The 15086-nt window shown below is 48.6% G+C and overlaps 3 protein-coding genes across 3 annotated transcripts; 2 read left to right on the forward strand and 1 right to left on the reverse strand.

Annotated features, from left to right (window-relative positions):
* Window positions 1–722: 722 nt before the first annotated feature.
* On the forward strand, window positions 723–1622 carry F5891DRAFT_1194709 (uncharacterized protein; the record flags this gene model as incomplete). Its single annotated transcript, XM_041367993.1, has 4 exons — window positions 723–1001; window positions 1050–1241; window positions 1290–1386; window positions 1444–1622. The coding sequence occupies 4 exons, from the start codon at window positions 723–725 to the stop codon at window positions 1620–1622; spliced, it is 747 nt and encodes a 248-aa protein (XP_041220615.1).
* Window positions 1623–7248: 5626 nt separating this feature from the next.
* F5891DRAFT_960711 (S-adenosyl-L-methionine-dependent methyltransferase) lies at window positions 7249–10856 on the forward strand (the record flags this gene model as incomplete). Its single annotated transcript, XM_041375760.1, has 10 exons — window positions 7249–7608; window positions 7719–7837; window positions 8337–8489; window positions 8551–8637; window positions 9354–9431; window positions 9588–9705; window positions 9776–9868; window positions 10139–10244; window positions 10298–10665; window positions 10722–10856. Coding segments are annotated over 10 exons (1617 nt in total), but the record flags the coding sequence as incomplete, so codon positions are not given.
* Window positions 10857–12386: 1530 nt separating this feature from the next.
* Window positions 12387–13363, reverse strand: F5891DRAFT_699185 (uncharacterized protein). Its single transcript, XM_041372849.1, has 2 exons — window positions 13221–13363; window positions 12387–13146 (listed from the first exon to the last, which is right to left on the reverse strand). Exons 1-2 carry the CDS (start codon window positions 13265–13267, stop codon window positions 12621–12623), a joined length of 573 nt encoding a protein of 190 aa, XP_041220617.1. The 5' UTR covers window positions 13268–13363; the 3' UTR covers window positions 12387–12620.
* Between the last annotated feature and the right edge of the window lie 1723 nt (window positions 13364–15086).

A 15086-nucleotide genomic window follows, 5' to 3' on the forward strand; every position in this document is an offset into this window, starting at 1 on the left:
CGAAGCACTGACACAAGTCTGGGCATACCCTGCACGATTCCAGTCTCCAGAATGAGGTTACTTATTATCGAAACATTTCTCCACTCGCCAGTTCGGGAGGGCCATTAAGTGCGTGGCGACGACCTAGCCATCTTCTAACCATTGTTACGTTCAAGTTTGCACGTGTTCATTACTTACAGGCTCATGCTCATCAAACCCGCCATTAGAGATCATATAGTGTTGCTAATGTTATGTGTAAGTCAAATGGCAGCCTGTTGTCGGGTTCGAATTTGCCTGAGTCACAAGTCCTCACATTTTAGATTTATGACGATGATCCCAGACTCGGAAGAACATGCAGGTTATCATATTTGATTACGGCGATGCAATGAAACTGCTAATGTGGAATATACTCGATCCAGATCACTGTATCGCGTGTACCAGGAGGCATATTACCTCGGCCTAACCTCGGTCCTCAGCACGTTTCATGAATTCGAACACGCTTCAATTCATTATGTAAGTAATATCATTTTCCTCGGCACCGTGACCAAGGTACAGTACTAGATGCTACCCTTGGCATTAAGTAGTGCACATGTTGGGCATGCTGGTGGATGTATATATATAACGCAGCCTCGGCCCTCGAGGCCTCAACGTTCAACACTTTCCTGCAGGCTTGTAGAGCGTACCATAACCAACCTCCACCACAGGCTTTTACTAAGGCTTTTACTGATCTTCTCCTCCGATAGATGTCCAGAGAAATCACACACAGCGAGAACTCGCGTCTTACGCAATGTTCCAAGTCACAAGAACCCGAAAAACAGCCAGATCCCATTACTAGTATGCCAACTGAATGGGAGCCCCCATTGGCGCCAATACCAAGGCGCTGTTTCATCATCCTATGCTATATTTTCGTGGCAGACTCGAACCTTGAAAGTTTTTGGAAGAGAATCAGTAGAGACTCCTCGAAGGGCTGGGAGGACTATCATGCCGAATATTTTGACTTCCTTAACCGCATAAGCACCGTGGTACGTGCCACAGTCGTCGAGTTGACCGAATTCTAAATGCCTTACCAGCAAGGGCTGCTGCTCACAACGTCAGCTGTCTTCATCTCAACCGCCGCCCCGTTATCTATCCTAAATTATGCTGCGGACATTCCATACGCATGTTTGTCTGAGTCGCTCGTCTTCGCTTTGTTCGGGCTGTTCCTGCAGTTGTTTGTCTCTGCCTACTTGGGACCACGATATAAACGCACGAAAACATTGGACGTGAGTAACCCCTTGTTGAAATACACATTCCCAGTAAATGAAACATAGGAACTCAAAGAGAGACGCTGGATGATCTTTTGTCACCTCTTCAATTTAGCTCTCCCAGCTCTGCTCTTCAATACTTCGTTGGGCTGGCTCTTAGCGGGTGCGCATTTGACTGTTCACTTGAATAATGATGGCACTAATACTTTTATGTTTTCAGCTATTGTCATCACCGGGTGCACGTCACAATCACTCCTAACTCGTATTCTCACGATCACCACCGTTGCTGCTCTGGTCTTGGTGGAATTTCTATCCTTCGTGGTTTTGCCTCCATTCAGAAAATTCTGGGCAGTTGCATGGTGGGGTGTTCACTCTCATAGATCTGGACATCAAGGATAGGACGTTTCTATCGCTTCGCTTATTTCTGTCCTTGAGAGTTTCATTACAGCCACGTGTTAGGTATTAGCATGCCTTTCCGCTGCATATCTCTTCCATCCCCTTCACTCGTGTATATCCATTGTAATCTCGATCAGATCTATGTTTTCGGTTCAATTTAGTGCGTGACTTTCGTTATGCAGGAAAATGGCGCTGGCGCTTCCACAAACATCCCAACTGACGATAGGTTCTCTCACTTTGACTTTTTATGTGGCGTTCAGGGCTCACTCGGACGGTACGTGTCAATTACATATATGCGCGTTTTTCTAGTACTTACAGAGTCTCACACGAACATTTCCCAACTCCACAAGGTATTCGAGATGTGAGTATAGTTTGTCCCCTCTGAAAAACTTCCTGTCTCTTCAGAGATGCTTTGGGTAGAATCGCCATGCAGCAGTGCTGTGCAGTCACATCTGCCGTTACTCCTTGGATTGTTAGCGCTCATGCGGCGGAGGTAAGTTACACGTGTATTCAAATTTCTGTGCTATGACTGAAATAAGTGGCATTGTGCCATCAGGTCGCAGGCGTAAATTGCGATCAACATGAGGCAGCATCAACTCTTTCTGTTGCCTTCATTTTCCCGCAATCGTTCCACACTCAGAGAAGTTGGTGTTTAGGCAGAACTTCGTATAACCTCCCGATAGTATTAATCTAACAACAATAATCGCTTGTTTTGACAGCCTCTTGAACTCAAGCTTAGTGGACGACGAGCAAAACTAGGCACGGTCATTTTTATACAAGTTTAAACATCCACTTTGTCCAGAAACAACTGTACTGATTGACTCCGAACTATGTATTGCACCATCAACAATGATACCAAAGCGAAAGTAGAAACATGACTCACTATCGCTCGGGTCACTGGCTCATATTTGAACCTACATGCAGTCCTTGCCTCCATTCTAAGGCGCACAGGTCAATCATGTGCTTGAATTCTGGTTGCACAGCGACCTGTACACACTCACGTAATTATCTTCGCAAATCATGAAATCGCAGCAATCATCAGTGACTTTGCAAGTTGTTGAACTACATGTACTGGCAACAACAGACATAGATGTTGTCAAAGTAACAATGGCGAGGAAGAAGATACGCATTTTCTGTGCGAGGTGATATGGAATCTTCTGAAGGCGATCTCGAATAATATCTCTGAGGATAGTGGAACACCATGGGACAACGGCCACCTTTTATATCCTGCGTATGCTGGGCATGATTCTGATTGATTCGGCAGAAACGTTATGGCTGTAAGATGGCGGAAATTTAGGTAGAACCTGCAATAGCGTGTTCAATTGATTACGACCCTTCTATCATAACCTGCCATTACTGGGACTGAACACATTTGAAATACTCGGCAGAATTTGTGCAAACCTTCGACAAGACAGCATCATAAAAACCGTAGAGGCTGGGGAGTCCACCTGCCATAGACATGCTCACATGCATACTCGTGAAGAGTTCGACATTATTGTTGAGACTGCACAGAATCTTGAAGCATCCTTCACGTGCACACCTCCGCTCTCAACCAAGATTCGTGCTGTAAATGACTCAGACCCAGATAATGGACTGGAGGAAGAGAGATCTACAAGTTCGGTCATATATGGTTCGTATCACACACGTTCTTCCACATTCGCATCGGCATTTAAGCTTTTACAGTGTGATACACTCGGTGCGATAAATATTACACTGATAGCATGCTAAACTTTGTTATTGAACTTGGTGTACAAAGGATCTTGTTGCGACAATTTGGTGCATGTAGAATTCAGTGCAATGATCCAAACTTGGTGCAAGACGACTTTTTTGACACAGAAGGCTGAGTTGGCTTTCCATAGTGCTGGAACCATGACTTACTAATGCAAAAGTGGACACCTCGCTCACTAGCTTGAGCAGACCTTGTTACCCGCGAGCTGATATTACAAGGCGAGTCATTAGGTGAAATTCGATGCAAAGCAAACTACTCCTACTCACAAGTGTCACGCAGTTCAAGCTTCCACAGCAGTCACCTTTGACTTTGCAACTCTGTAACGCCTTTTGACATGAACTGCCAGACACAGACATGATAGATGCCGCCAAAGCAACAATAGCGGCGAGGAAAGAGAAACGCATTGTATGTGTGAGGTGGTATGAACTGCTCGAATAGTCTTCTTGAGATAGGGTGGACGATAGGAAGATGACTTGCTTTTGTACTGTCGCTACAGCCGAAGCTCAGTACTGTGGACTTGGTAGAACGGGTTGTTTGCCTTGCGTGTGATCCTGGGCAGAGTATGTTTAGGCAAAACCTATCCCCTCCATTTATTGCATAATCGCTGAGTCGATGACTCCTGATCCGAACTTTCCTGCTGCCAAGGTTGCTTGTCCAATGCTACCGAGGAGACTTCCTCTACTATCCAGTCGCTTCCAGCTTGAACGTATTCCCTGCATTTTTTCAAAAAAATCAAGTTTATTGTCCGTTGGGGTCGAGAACCCTATGATGGACATAACCCCATTCGCAGGGGGCTTACTCCCGCCTTCCCTGCATTCACTTGGCTATATGACGGTTTTAGTTGGTCGAACCCGAGCTCTGGCGCAGTTTCTTGGGGAGCGGTTGTGATGACACACTTTGCTTCAGCATTCCTCAGGCTTACCACAGCTTCGAGGACAAACGAAATAGGTGAGTGAAACCGCTCTATCGATGCGAAAGTAGTCGTAATGTGTCGATGGCGACCGCGTTTTGATATTATTGGACTATTTATCGTTATTTTAGCACAGTGCGTACACACCCAGTCTTTAGTCTCCATTAGAATACTCGTAGGCTTGACTTTGGCAGTGAACAGGATGGAGATGTGGATGAAGGAGATAGGGCGGAAAAACTCGAGGCCCTCAGGCTCGTCAGGCTAGCTGTGGATACCGATGAAGTTTCTGGTGGAACTGAAAGACAAAAGGATGAGCTTTTCCAATCAACGTTTGCCGTAATTGCTCTGGATACTGATGTTGAACAACAACGGCTTTAAGTCCTTTCACATACCTATAGTTGATATGGCGACAGGCATCGGTTCACTGAGGACAAGGATGCACTACACCGAGCCTGATCTACGTGCGCGTAAATTTGAGAGCTGGTTGAACTTGAAGATCCCGGCCATCCGTGTGTTGCGTGACGAGTTAAGTAAACCATCTGGAATGGGCTGCTTGCCAATGCAATCTCGTGATCTCGCTGGTCTGCTCAAGATTCGGATGGACCATGGAACAGGGCGTGCAAAGAAGGGAATTTAAACTGGATGTAATCAACTTACTCCTACAGAGTCAATTTCGGACCGCCGTCGCCTTATTGGAGTTTCAGGCTGTCCTCGACATATAGGACAGCCAGAAACTCCCAGAACAGCAAAACCATGCAATTGGATCGTGCCTTGAACGTGCCACTCGCTGGACAGGAAGCGCTGGACAACTCCCGGAGACAGGAGACGTGAAAAAGAGTAAAGGCCAGTTTGCCGATGTAGAGTCTAGACGTTGTGCGCTGACTGACTCTGTTTGCAACTCTTGGAGAAAATCCAACTCAGCTTTACATAAGCAAAACACCTTAATGCACAGCCACATGAAGTTACGAGCGATACAAGTTTCTCAGCCTCAAATCATCATGAAACCTTTTGTCGAGCGAGTACTGAAAAGAATGTGTTTTTCACCAAAGCAAAACCAGATCAGCCAGATATGGGAGTAATACTGGCACTCAGCACCTCCGCCAATTATATAAGTGCAGTGTGCACTACTGAAGTGATAAGCGTTTATGTGTCTGTAACTTCGTGCGTTAAGGTAGGCGTTCATTTTAGTGGTGTTGTAGATGCGCATTCACTTGACATGTCTACTTGAGCTCGATATTGCCTCTATCCATTTCTCGATCAGCAGCATCCAACTACTACACCTTACTACTTATCTATACCGATGCGAAAGTGGACACTCGACTCACTAGGTTGAGCAGACTCTGTTAGGGCCCCCGCCCTGATATTACTAGGCGCAAAAGGTAAGTCATTTGGTGAAAACTTGATGTAAAGTAAACTATTTCTACTCACAACTGTCGAGCAGGCCAACCCCGTACAGCAGTCATTTATTGTTGTGCAACTCTCGAGCGCACCTTGACATGCGCTGACAGACAAGATAGATGCCGCCAAAACATCAATAACTGTGAGGAAGGAGAGACGCATTGTTTGTCTCTGGTAGTGTGAACTACTGACGTGCTCGAATAGTCTCTTTGAACTGGAGTGGACGGTAGAAAGATGACTTGCTTTTATATTGTCGCTACAGTTGATGCACAGTATTGTAGACTTGGTAGAACGGGTTGTTTGCCTTGCGTGTGATCCTGGGCGGCGGGCGTTTATGCGGAACCTATTCCTTACATATTCCGAATTACACTCGCTGAGTTGGTCCTGATCTGAACCTCCACTCATTTACTTGTACAGATGGACAAACAAAGGTGGGCACCTAGGTCATGCTGTCGGTTACACTGCATCTCCTATTCAGCCCTTCGGCTTGAGGGCTCATCTCGCGATGGGGGCGGTCTTCAAGTATGTTGACTATTTGGTGAGTCGATCTGTCTGCACGACCGGAGTTTAGGCAGAACCTATGACATTCGGTCATAGAAGAACAGATGCACGCACATGCGAACAGAAACGCGCTCCTGCTGCGAAGGTTTGATGCTACTGATGAGACGGCTTCCTTTACTGTCCAGTCGCTTCGGGCCTGAACGTATTCCCTGCATTCACTTAGCCGTGTGACGGTTTTCAGGTGTGTTGGTAACCCGGTTAGTTCAAGAACTTGACCTCTGGTACAGTTTCTCAGGAGACGGTTGTGATGTGATGTTTCGTTTTGGCATTCCCGAGACTTCCGGGGGCAAACGAAACAGGTGAGTCTGGTCTGTGAATGTCACAAAAAAAACGTGCCGTGCGGACTTCCAATGGCAACCGCGGTTTGATATTATTGGATTATCTATGGTTCTTGTAGTGGTGCGAGTACACTGAATCCCTAGTCCGTACTCGTAGTTGAAGTTTCGTGGCGGCGGTGTCGCTGCTCTCCTATGAATCCCGAATATCAATATTAGCATCAAGCCTGAGTGTAAGGAAATCTTTGGCCCTTGCGGTGAATGAACAAGGAAGAAGGTACGCCACCGGCAACGCCCGAAAGCTTGATGGTTCCATACGCTGCCCTTCTGACCTGCTTTTACCCATGTTCATACTGGATCGACGCGTCTTTCTTATACGGTTCACTATATCGATGTCTGCCCGATTTGCAGTTAGGATTTCTATATGGCTGGGTTGAGCTCTTCGCTTCTGTCTGATGATTGTCGAATGGAACGCATGTTGTGGGGTTCGCATTATCCTGAATATTTAATATGTCCTCAATTCGTAGCACGATTTGGTCGGACAGGGCATATTTATCATTTTTTAGATCTCCAGACTCGGACATATGGGTCCTGTACAGTTTGACGTGCGGCGAAGTATCATCTGGATTTCTTTTTCTTTTCCTTTAGGTTCTCTACTTTGCACTCTTTCTCCCTGTGCACAACCGCTGACCCTGGTTTGATCCGCCGATGTCACCAAACCCGACTTTTGCAACGCTACGGGCGCTGCATGCACTCATGGGCGATGCGCTCGACGATATACATCGCATTTTTTCAGATTCTTCCACTCCCCATTCCTCTCAATGCTCGTCACCAGCGTTTCCAGATTCTCCAGAGCCAGTGTCAGTGCCCGCTACGCCCTTGTCTTCTACCTTTAGCACCCAGACCTCTTCCTATGGGACCCCACTCTCACCGTTGTCCAACCTTCAGTACGATTATCCTTCCCCATCTCTTCCGTATATATCATCATCACCGGCGGAGAAACTCGCTGCCTGTCCAGCGGCAACTGCTGCTGCCACAAGGATTATTTCTGCTGCTGGCCAAATTACGAGCATTGTACAAAAACCGTTTCTGTTCATGTCTGACGCGAGCATGGTGGTAAGTTTGTTTGTGTTTCGTTCTCCTTTCAATTCGACCACCTTTGTCGTTCATTCATCGTTTCTTGTGTCGTCATGTACCACGTCATTTCTGATACTTGCAACTTCCAGTACACCGTTCCAGCATGCCTGCGTCTTATCGAACATCTACACATCGTCGAAATCCTCCGCGATGCAGAGGACGAACGACAGCGGCTTCTTTTAGAACTTCGTATTATCGCGGAGCTCCAGTCCCAGAGCGAGCCCGTCATGGTTGACCAAGCTGCCTTGACTAACGGATCGAATGGCCCTAATCATAACTCTGTCAAGGGCCTTGCGTCACGTTCAAGCCTTACTCGGGGTATGTGCCTTATTTTCCTCCCTTGGTCGCGGGGTGTGCTGATCGCCGTCTTGTGAATCAATTTGGATTTTTCTATGCATCACTTGCCCCTGTGATTTCATATCCTTCTCCCGCGCCTGTCATGCTTGTCACGTGATAAAATTGTCCAGACGCACCGACAACGGCGGAGGAAAAGGCACTCCATCTGGAGGGTGTGCACGTCAAAGACATCTCACGCATCATCACCGAACGCATGGGCGGCCTTCGTTGCGTGGATTCCGTTCGCTTAGGTAGGTCTGTTCTCCAGTCGTTCGATGTTAAGTGTTGTCTGGCTATTCGGATATTCTGAGCTTCTGAACTCTTTGTTACTTCAAATTTGTGCCGTTCCTTCATTTTACTCGCTGGTCAAGCGAATCGGCTAACAACTCCTCGGCCTTAGCTCACCCCCTGCGCTTGCTTTCAACGCATCACATTCTACGTGAAACAGCTCCAGACACTTTCGCACTAACGCGTGTCGCAAGCCTGCTCGATAGCGGCAAGAGCGTGGCAGACGTCTTTGCAAAGTATGTTGCCGACTTCTATTCTGTTCCCTCGCCCGTGCCACAAATTTACATCCATCGATAGTCCCGAAAAAAAATATGAAGACACCTCTGGCATTGCTGCTTTCGTCGGATTATGGTGCGTTTTTCTTTTGTATATCTGGAAATGTAGGTTTCTAAAGCGAAGATGCGCAGCACTGATGAGCTGTTCAAGTCAGCTGCATACCTCACGGAGGCGTTTACAGGTGTTCAACTTCCTTTAGCTCCTCCAGGGAGCGCTCCCACAAGGTCTGCAGATGGTAATGAAGTGCATATATCCGCTCTCAGTACCCCAAATACACTGGACAATGCAAATATATCCGGCTTTCCGGCTGATAAGGCGCATATATGCAGCCCTCTAGTGCAACCCCAACCTTTACGCACCCAATCGTTCACTAGCCTCCATTCAGGGCATCTGACTACTACTTTGTCTACGCAGACACATCCCCATCTCTTAGAAGCTTCGACGCTCACACATGCGCTCAATACAGTGGCCGAATCAACCATGCCTCCTCGTTTATGGGATGCAACCATGCCTGCGCCCATCGCTGGACCACCTTTGGACCTCGGCTCCGGTATTCTGTCTCCCAAACGCGACACAACACCCCACACAGAAGCGTCGTCTATAAGAACAGCTTTCAAACTTCCCCCGCCAGCCCCGCACCCTTCACCGCTGCACAACACGATCTACAACAAAAGCGACGTTCCGAACACCCCTTCTGCGCTCCTTGTCAAATGCGCGTCTTTAGTGTCAACGCTTACGCTGGCATCTACGAATTCGGCTGTTGTATCCGAAGGGAGGCCACTGAGTAGTAATGTGGGCTTGGGTACTGAATCGGATAGAAGGAGCGCTGGGTCAGGACTTGATCCTGAGCCCCTTCCAGCGTTCAATCTCGCGTTCAACACGCCTGTTCCATTTTTCGAATGGTTAGAGGACGGTGGATTGGATGCACTGGGTAGGAACGGCGGTGGCGCAGGCTGTTTACCAGCAAGGGTTGTTGGGAATATCGTGTCGGCTGAAGATGAGGGTGCACAGCCTCACACCGGACATGTGAGGAATATAAGCACATCATCTGCACGCAGCGGTCGTGAACCGGGTAAGTCTTTCCGCCTTGAGCGCTTCTCGCAGGCGATGATTGGTACGAGTGGATGGGAGGCTCCTGGAGCTATTCTAACTGGTATGTCGCTGTTCATTTTACCTGTACGTTTGTGCAGTCGCGTAATTCTGACACTTGTGACTTCAGCTTTCGACTGGCTTTCCCTCCCACAAGGTTCGACTGATAGTAGACGTTGGAGGAGGAATTGGAAGCACGACGATGATTCTTGCACGGGCATTCGGAGGGAGCCCCAAACGGCGGGGAAGCGTGAGCAGCGACGAAGCTGAAGTTACCGTGGAAAACAACAGCTTCGTCCCTCAACGATCTTGCAACGACTTGACTCCGCACAAGTCCCGGAGTAATCTCAAGTGCTTTGCCTCACGAGGCGATCTCAGGTCACATACCTCTCGCGCCGATCTCAAGTCCACCAATCTCAAATCTGTACATTCTCATGCTGATTTGAGGATTCAGTCCTCTCAAGGCGAGTCCAGTGCGCGACAATCAACAGTTCCTTCTTGCGAGGACCAGGACATGCAGTTCCGCTTCATTGTCCAGGACCGTCCGGTCGTCATCGGACTCGGACTTGATGCATGGCGTGCGCAGTGTCCAGAGATGCTGGAGAGTGGACAGGTGATGTTCTATGGTGAGCACTCCGTCCAAATGCTTAACGTGCCTTTCTCACAATGCATCCGAAAGACCACGATTTCTTCCTCCCACAACCTCCGCTTCCCTCATCAGACTTCAACCAGCATCCCGCAGTCTACATACTCCGCGTTGTCTTACATGACTGGCCTGACGCCCGTGCACGTCATGTGCTGCTCAACTTGCGGCTTGCAAGCAGTCCAGAGACGAGGCTTATCATTGCGGATCATATCCTCCCATTAGCATGCGTTGACGAGGGCGTCCGTAGCGCAAAGCACGAACATCAGAAATCCGACGGCGGAAAGTGGACGCTCGACTCTGTTCTAGCGCACCTCGAGGGCGCACATGGCACTCTAGCGCCTGCGCCCCTGCTTCCGAACTTGGGTAAAGCCAGTGCAACCCCCTTTTCCATGGACATCGTGGTACGCTAGATCATATATTATTGTCTCTGCAAAGGTTTACTGACTGAACTGCGTAGATGCACATAACTTTCAACGGCAAGGAGCGCACGCTACGAGAGCTTTGTGCGCTAGCTCTGTCGTCTGGCTGGCGCATTGCACGCGTGACATACTCAAAAGGTTCCCATTTCGGGCATCTTGTTTGCGAGCCTGTAGACATACCTGAGGATGCATTCAATATCCTCCCTGGACGGCCGATCTCGGATCCTGCGATAGATTTATCATTTGAATGTGCTGAGCCCTCGGAAGACGACGAACATGAAGGCCCACAGACCGCCCAGGAGATATATGCAAATAAGCTGCCATCGTCGCTCGGGTCGAGGCCTATCTCGACGACCATCCTACCACTTTTGCCATCTCCTATCCTCGAGCGCTCGTCATCGCGTTGTGGAACTCCGACATTTGGATCTCGTGTGTTCCTCCCTCGTCTAGACGAGATCCCGTCTGGCAAGTCTAAGTCTTACAGCCTTGGTAGAAGATGGCTCAAGGCAAGAGGCCTTGGCGTACGTAGCGTGGTCGAGAAGCAAAAGCGACGTGAAGAAGGCTCTCGAAAAGCTGATGAACACGATGACCAAAGCGGTCAATACGGATCTCCACAGCACTCGCGCGTCTGGTGGAAAAGGGCGCCACCCACTTCTCCTGTAGCAGAAGAACGAGCTGGTGATGCATCGCCTCGCAGTCCACTTCGCCTTCGCAGAGGTACGATGACAACTCCAGAGCTTTCACCACCGTTGCCGTTGCAGAGCCCGCGCATTCCGACACAGTATAATTTCCCTGCGCATCGTACGACGCCTAGTGTGCAGTCCAACTTCCAAAGCGACGGAAGTTCAAGTGCCCCGCGATCGAGGAGGCCGAGTGTAGCGAGTCTCACTCGCAAGCTCAACTTCTCCCCTTTTGCGCGGAGACCGAGCATAGTAGACGGTGGAGCACAAAGGAACAGTGACACGAGCGCGAGTCCGCAGTCAACAACGCTTGATACTGCATATGTTCGGTCTGCAAACCAGGAGAAGAAGCTGAAACATCAGCCGAGTTCACCGATGATACAGAAACACCATCCTGGTGATGATCGCGAACACAGCATCAGACATCATCCTAGTGCACCTCACTTGAAGGGTCGGTCTACTCGCGCTGAAGAGCCTCCGCCCTTGCCTACGGCTCCAAAGATTGTACGGGATGATGCATCCTGCAGCGCTCCTCGCAAGTCCAATCTCATGAGCTCCCCGATCTTCAGTGGAAGCAAGTCTAGTCTGTCCACGACCACTTCACGTCAACGGAGTCGTTCGATTTTGTCAAGTATTCCTGCTTTGATACGCGCGCCCAGTACGCCTGCAGATCCTGCAAGTCCAAAGTCAAAACGTCAGCCGAGTACACCGAAACTTCCCCGGAGGCTCAGTATACCTATGCTCCGCCGCAAGCGCAGTCAAAGTCTGACTGCTGAGAGGGATACCTGAATCGGTGGTGGAGTGAGCCTGGTGACTTAACTTTTCGTTCATAGTTCTTTTCTTGCCATCTCGTCGAATGCTGTGTTTTGCACATATTACAGTGATTGCCACTCTTTGCGTAGACGACCTCGTTGCATCACAAGGCCCGATGTTTGATATCATGCTTATTACTGTTGTCTACTTCCCATGGAGTTAATAATTTTGAGATTTCACTGTGGGGTTTCGACCGATAATTGTATTATTAGATCGTGCTAAGCAGATTCGTGGTGACGTCCTCCATTGTAATAAGCAAGGTAATAAGCGAAGAAATTGCATGTTGGACTGCATATGTTTTCTTGAGAACAAATGAAAAGCTCTAGCATACAGACTAAGTACTCTATTCCATGATACATAAACGGAAGTCCCCCGTCCTTTGAGCCTTGCAATTGGGAAGTGCATAGATGTGTAAATTCAAGCGAGACAATTCGGTCAGTACTATTACTTGCAGGCGTAATCGAACGTTGTTCCACAACGACAAACCATATGATTACAGCCAGCGATCTTCTCTATCAAATGGGAGCATCCTGGGCATCTTGCCCAGCCTGATGCTTGAGCGATATCAAGCACTTGTTGCGTTGCTGCGTCAATAACGCAGTTGTGATTCCCAACCCCTTCGTACTTTGTACGGCATTTTCCACACGTACGGGTGGAACAACTTGGGGCTGGGCAATCGTACACTTTTCGTGACGACTTTTGGTGGAGCGCACCAAGAAAGCGATTGCAGGATGGCGATGAGCAATACACCCGATGCATCGTTTTCTTCTCTCGGCCTTTGAGCCGAAAGTCTGCAATTAAAGCTTGACTGACGTAGCGTCGTACTTTTGTGAAGGGTATGTTTCTGTGACAGCATCGTGGTGGATACAGGGAGTCGTCACGGACTGAGGACTGGAAGAGGTGGGTAATGCAAGCGAGGTCGAAGACGTGCCCGCATGGAACTGGGATTGCGGCGCCATCTATGGGATCTCTGCATATGATACAAATGGCCCTAACACCTGTTAGTTTACACAGTTTATCCTCGTTCGTCTCGGGTGGACTCACGGTTCCTTCGAGGCGGCATCGACCTTCTTGATCGATTGTCTTGGCATGTTATTTCAAGCCTACTCGGGTTTCCAAAGGATGTTTAGTAGCCAGAGGAGACTGTGGTCCCCCCCTTCGTATCGAAAAGGATCGACAAAGCTGTCACGGTAGGAGAAAGAGCAACGGAAAGGGATGCTCAGCGTTTTATGCCTCGTTGCCTCCGCATGCTCTCGATCACCCCTAAATGATCGCGAATAACGAAACAAAGATAAGGGATCAGGGTCTTAGCGCTCACTGCCAAAACACGTTGGAGTGCTTACGTGGCTGTGCTGTGATAATGTATGTCCCCAACCAGCCTTTCGACTCCATCCAGCCGCGCGCACCATGAGGACAAGGGGAATACACCACCAGTTCTGCCAGTTCAATCTAAAATTGGGCGGTGTGACATGGGTCAGCGTTCGCCGCGGGCTTTTTTTCCCGTCTGGCAGAAAAATCAACACCGCGAACATTCCCATGAACGTAGCCTTCTGCGTGGAACTCTGGGGTGAAATTGGTGATGGCTTTCTCCAGTGGTTAATGCTGACCTCTCGCTCAGCCTGGCGCCTTCGGGCGAGTACCATCATAATCTTCTTTTTCGAGTCCCACCGTTGACGACACCCCCGCGGAAACCAAATTGTACCTAAGGCGCCGAGTCTCATTTCAACTTCTGAGTGTGTATCTAATCGATATAATCCGTGGTTACGGATTCTTGGGTTGGACCGCGCACGAATAGAGACGAACTGCAAGGGAAACCCTAAGCTCAACCTTCAAGGTGGGATGCGGCAGCTCTATCTATCCGGGACCAACTACAATATGCGTTAGAACAGTTCGTCAGGTCTACTACTGCTAGCCAGGATTCCAACCTACTGTGCCAGTATGGTGGATGTTCGGTTACACTTCGACTTACCGCGAAGCCCTCAATACCCGATCAGTGTTTGGTTCAAGCTTTGTCATTTACTCAATTTATTTCATATATACCCACGCAAGTTCAATGTATCGTGAGTCATGGCCACTTAAAAACCTTCAACTGCGGGCAGGCCTTTTGACACTCAAATTATCAGACTTAGCCTCAAATCTTCCCGTGGTCAAGCGCGTGCGATCGACACCTTTGGGTCTGCTATCAAGCGTGTCTGACGATGGTTCCTGAAACAAGGCTCATACTCACAATGAGTTTACACTAATCGAACAGTTTTCAGGGCCTTGATACTGCGGTGCATGAACCTTCATTATCCTGATGGAATTCAGCGTCGGAAGAGTCGGCAACTTAAATGCAGCATTTTCTAGACTGGGTCTTCATGACGTCTGGGTTTTCGACCAGCGTGTCAAGTGGTGTTACTTTCAGTTATTCGTATCGAGTCTTTCTCGGAGGTGAATTCTGAGATCGGTGGGCTAACCATAATCCGCACTTGGTCTCTAGCTGGTATTGTGACACATTCCTAACGATAATATCAATGTTGCCTCGTCCTGTTCATCATCATCCTCGCCGTTGTAATTAACAACCTCAATCTGATCTAGAATCGTCATCCCTTGTCTGATCTGGCCAACATCGTCAAAAGAATTTCCCTCGGTCGTTTCAGCTTGTCATCACGAGGTGGAGGTGTCCATGCGAAGGATACTTCGAGATTCTGTGCAGTCTCCACATTTTTCACGAGTGTGCATATAAGCATGTCGACGGCAGGTAGACTTCCCTGTCTCTACCACTTTTACAGCGCTGTATTGTCGAAGGTTTGCACAAATTCTGCCGAGAGTTTCAGATGTGTTCAGTAACGGCAGGTCATGATGCAATGATCGTATATAATTTGTGACATCCAACACCAACAACGATTCTGCCAAATCGATCAGAATCGA

Source organism: Suillus fuscotomentosus (genome assembly GCF_016647785.1).
Source record: "Suillus fuscotomentosus strain FC203 chromosome Unknown F5891scaffold_72, whole genome shotgun sequence".
In the NCBI taxonomy this organism is placed as follows: domain Eukaryota; kingdom Fungi; phylum Basidiomycota; class Agaricomycetes; order Boletales; family Suillaceae; genus Suillus; species Suillus fuscotomentosus.

What these genes read in the sequence shown, in the direction of transcription:
- F5891DRAFT_699185 (XM_041372849.1), bottom strand. Translation starts at nt 13,267, where the DNA reads ATGCCAAGACAATCGATCAAGAAGGTCGATGCCGCCTCGAAGGAACC. An exon ending in GATGCCGCCTCGAAGGAACC is followed by an intron (nt 13,147 to 13,220) that starts GTGAGTCCACCC and finishes TATCATATGCAG; the next exon opens with AGATCCCATAGATGGCGCCG.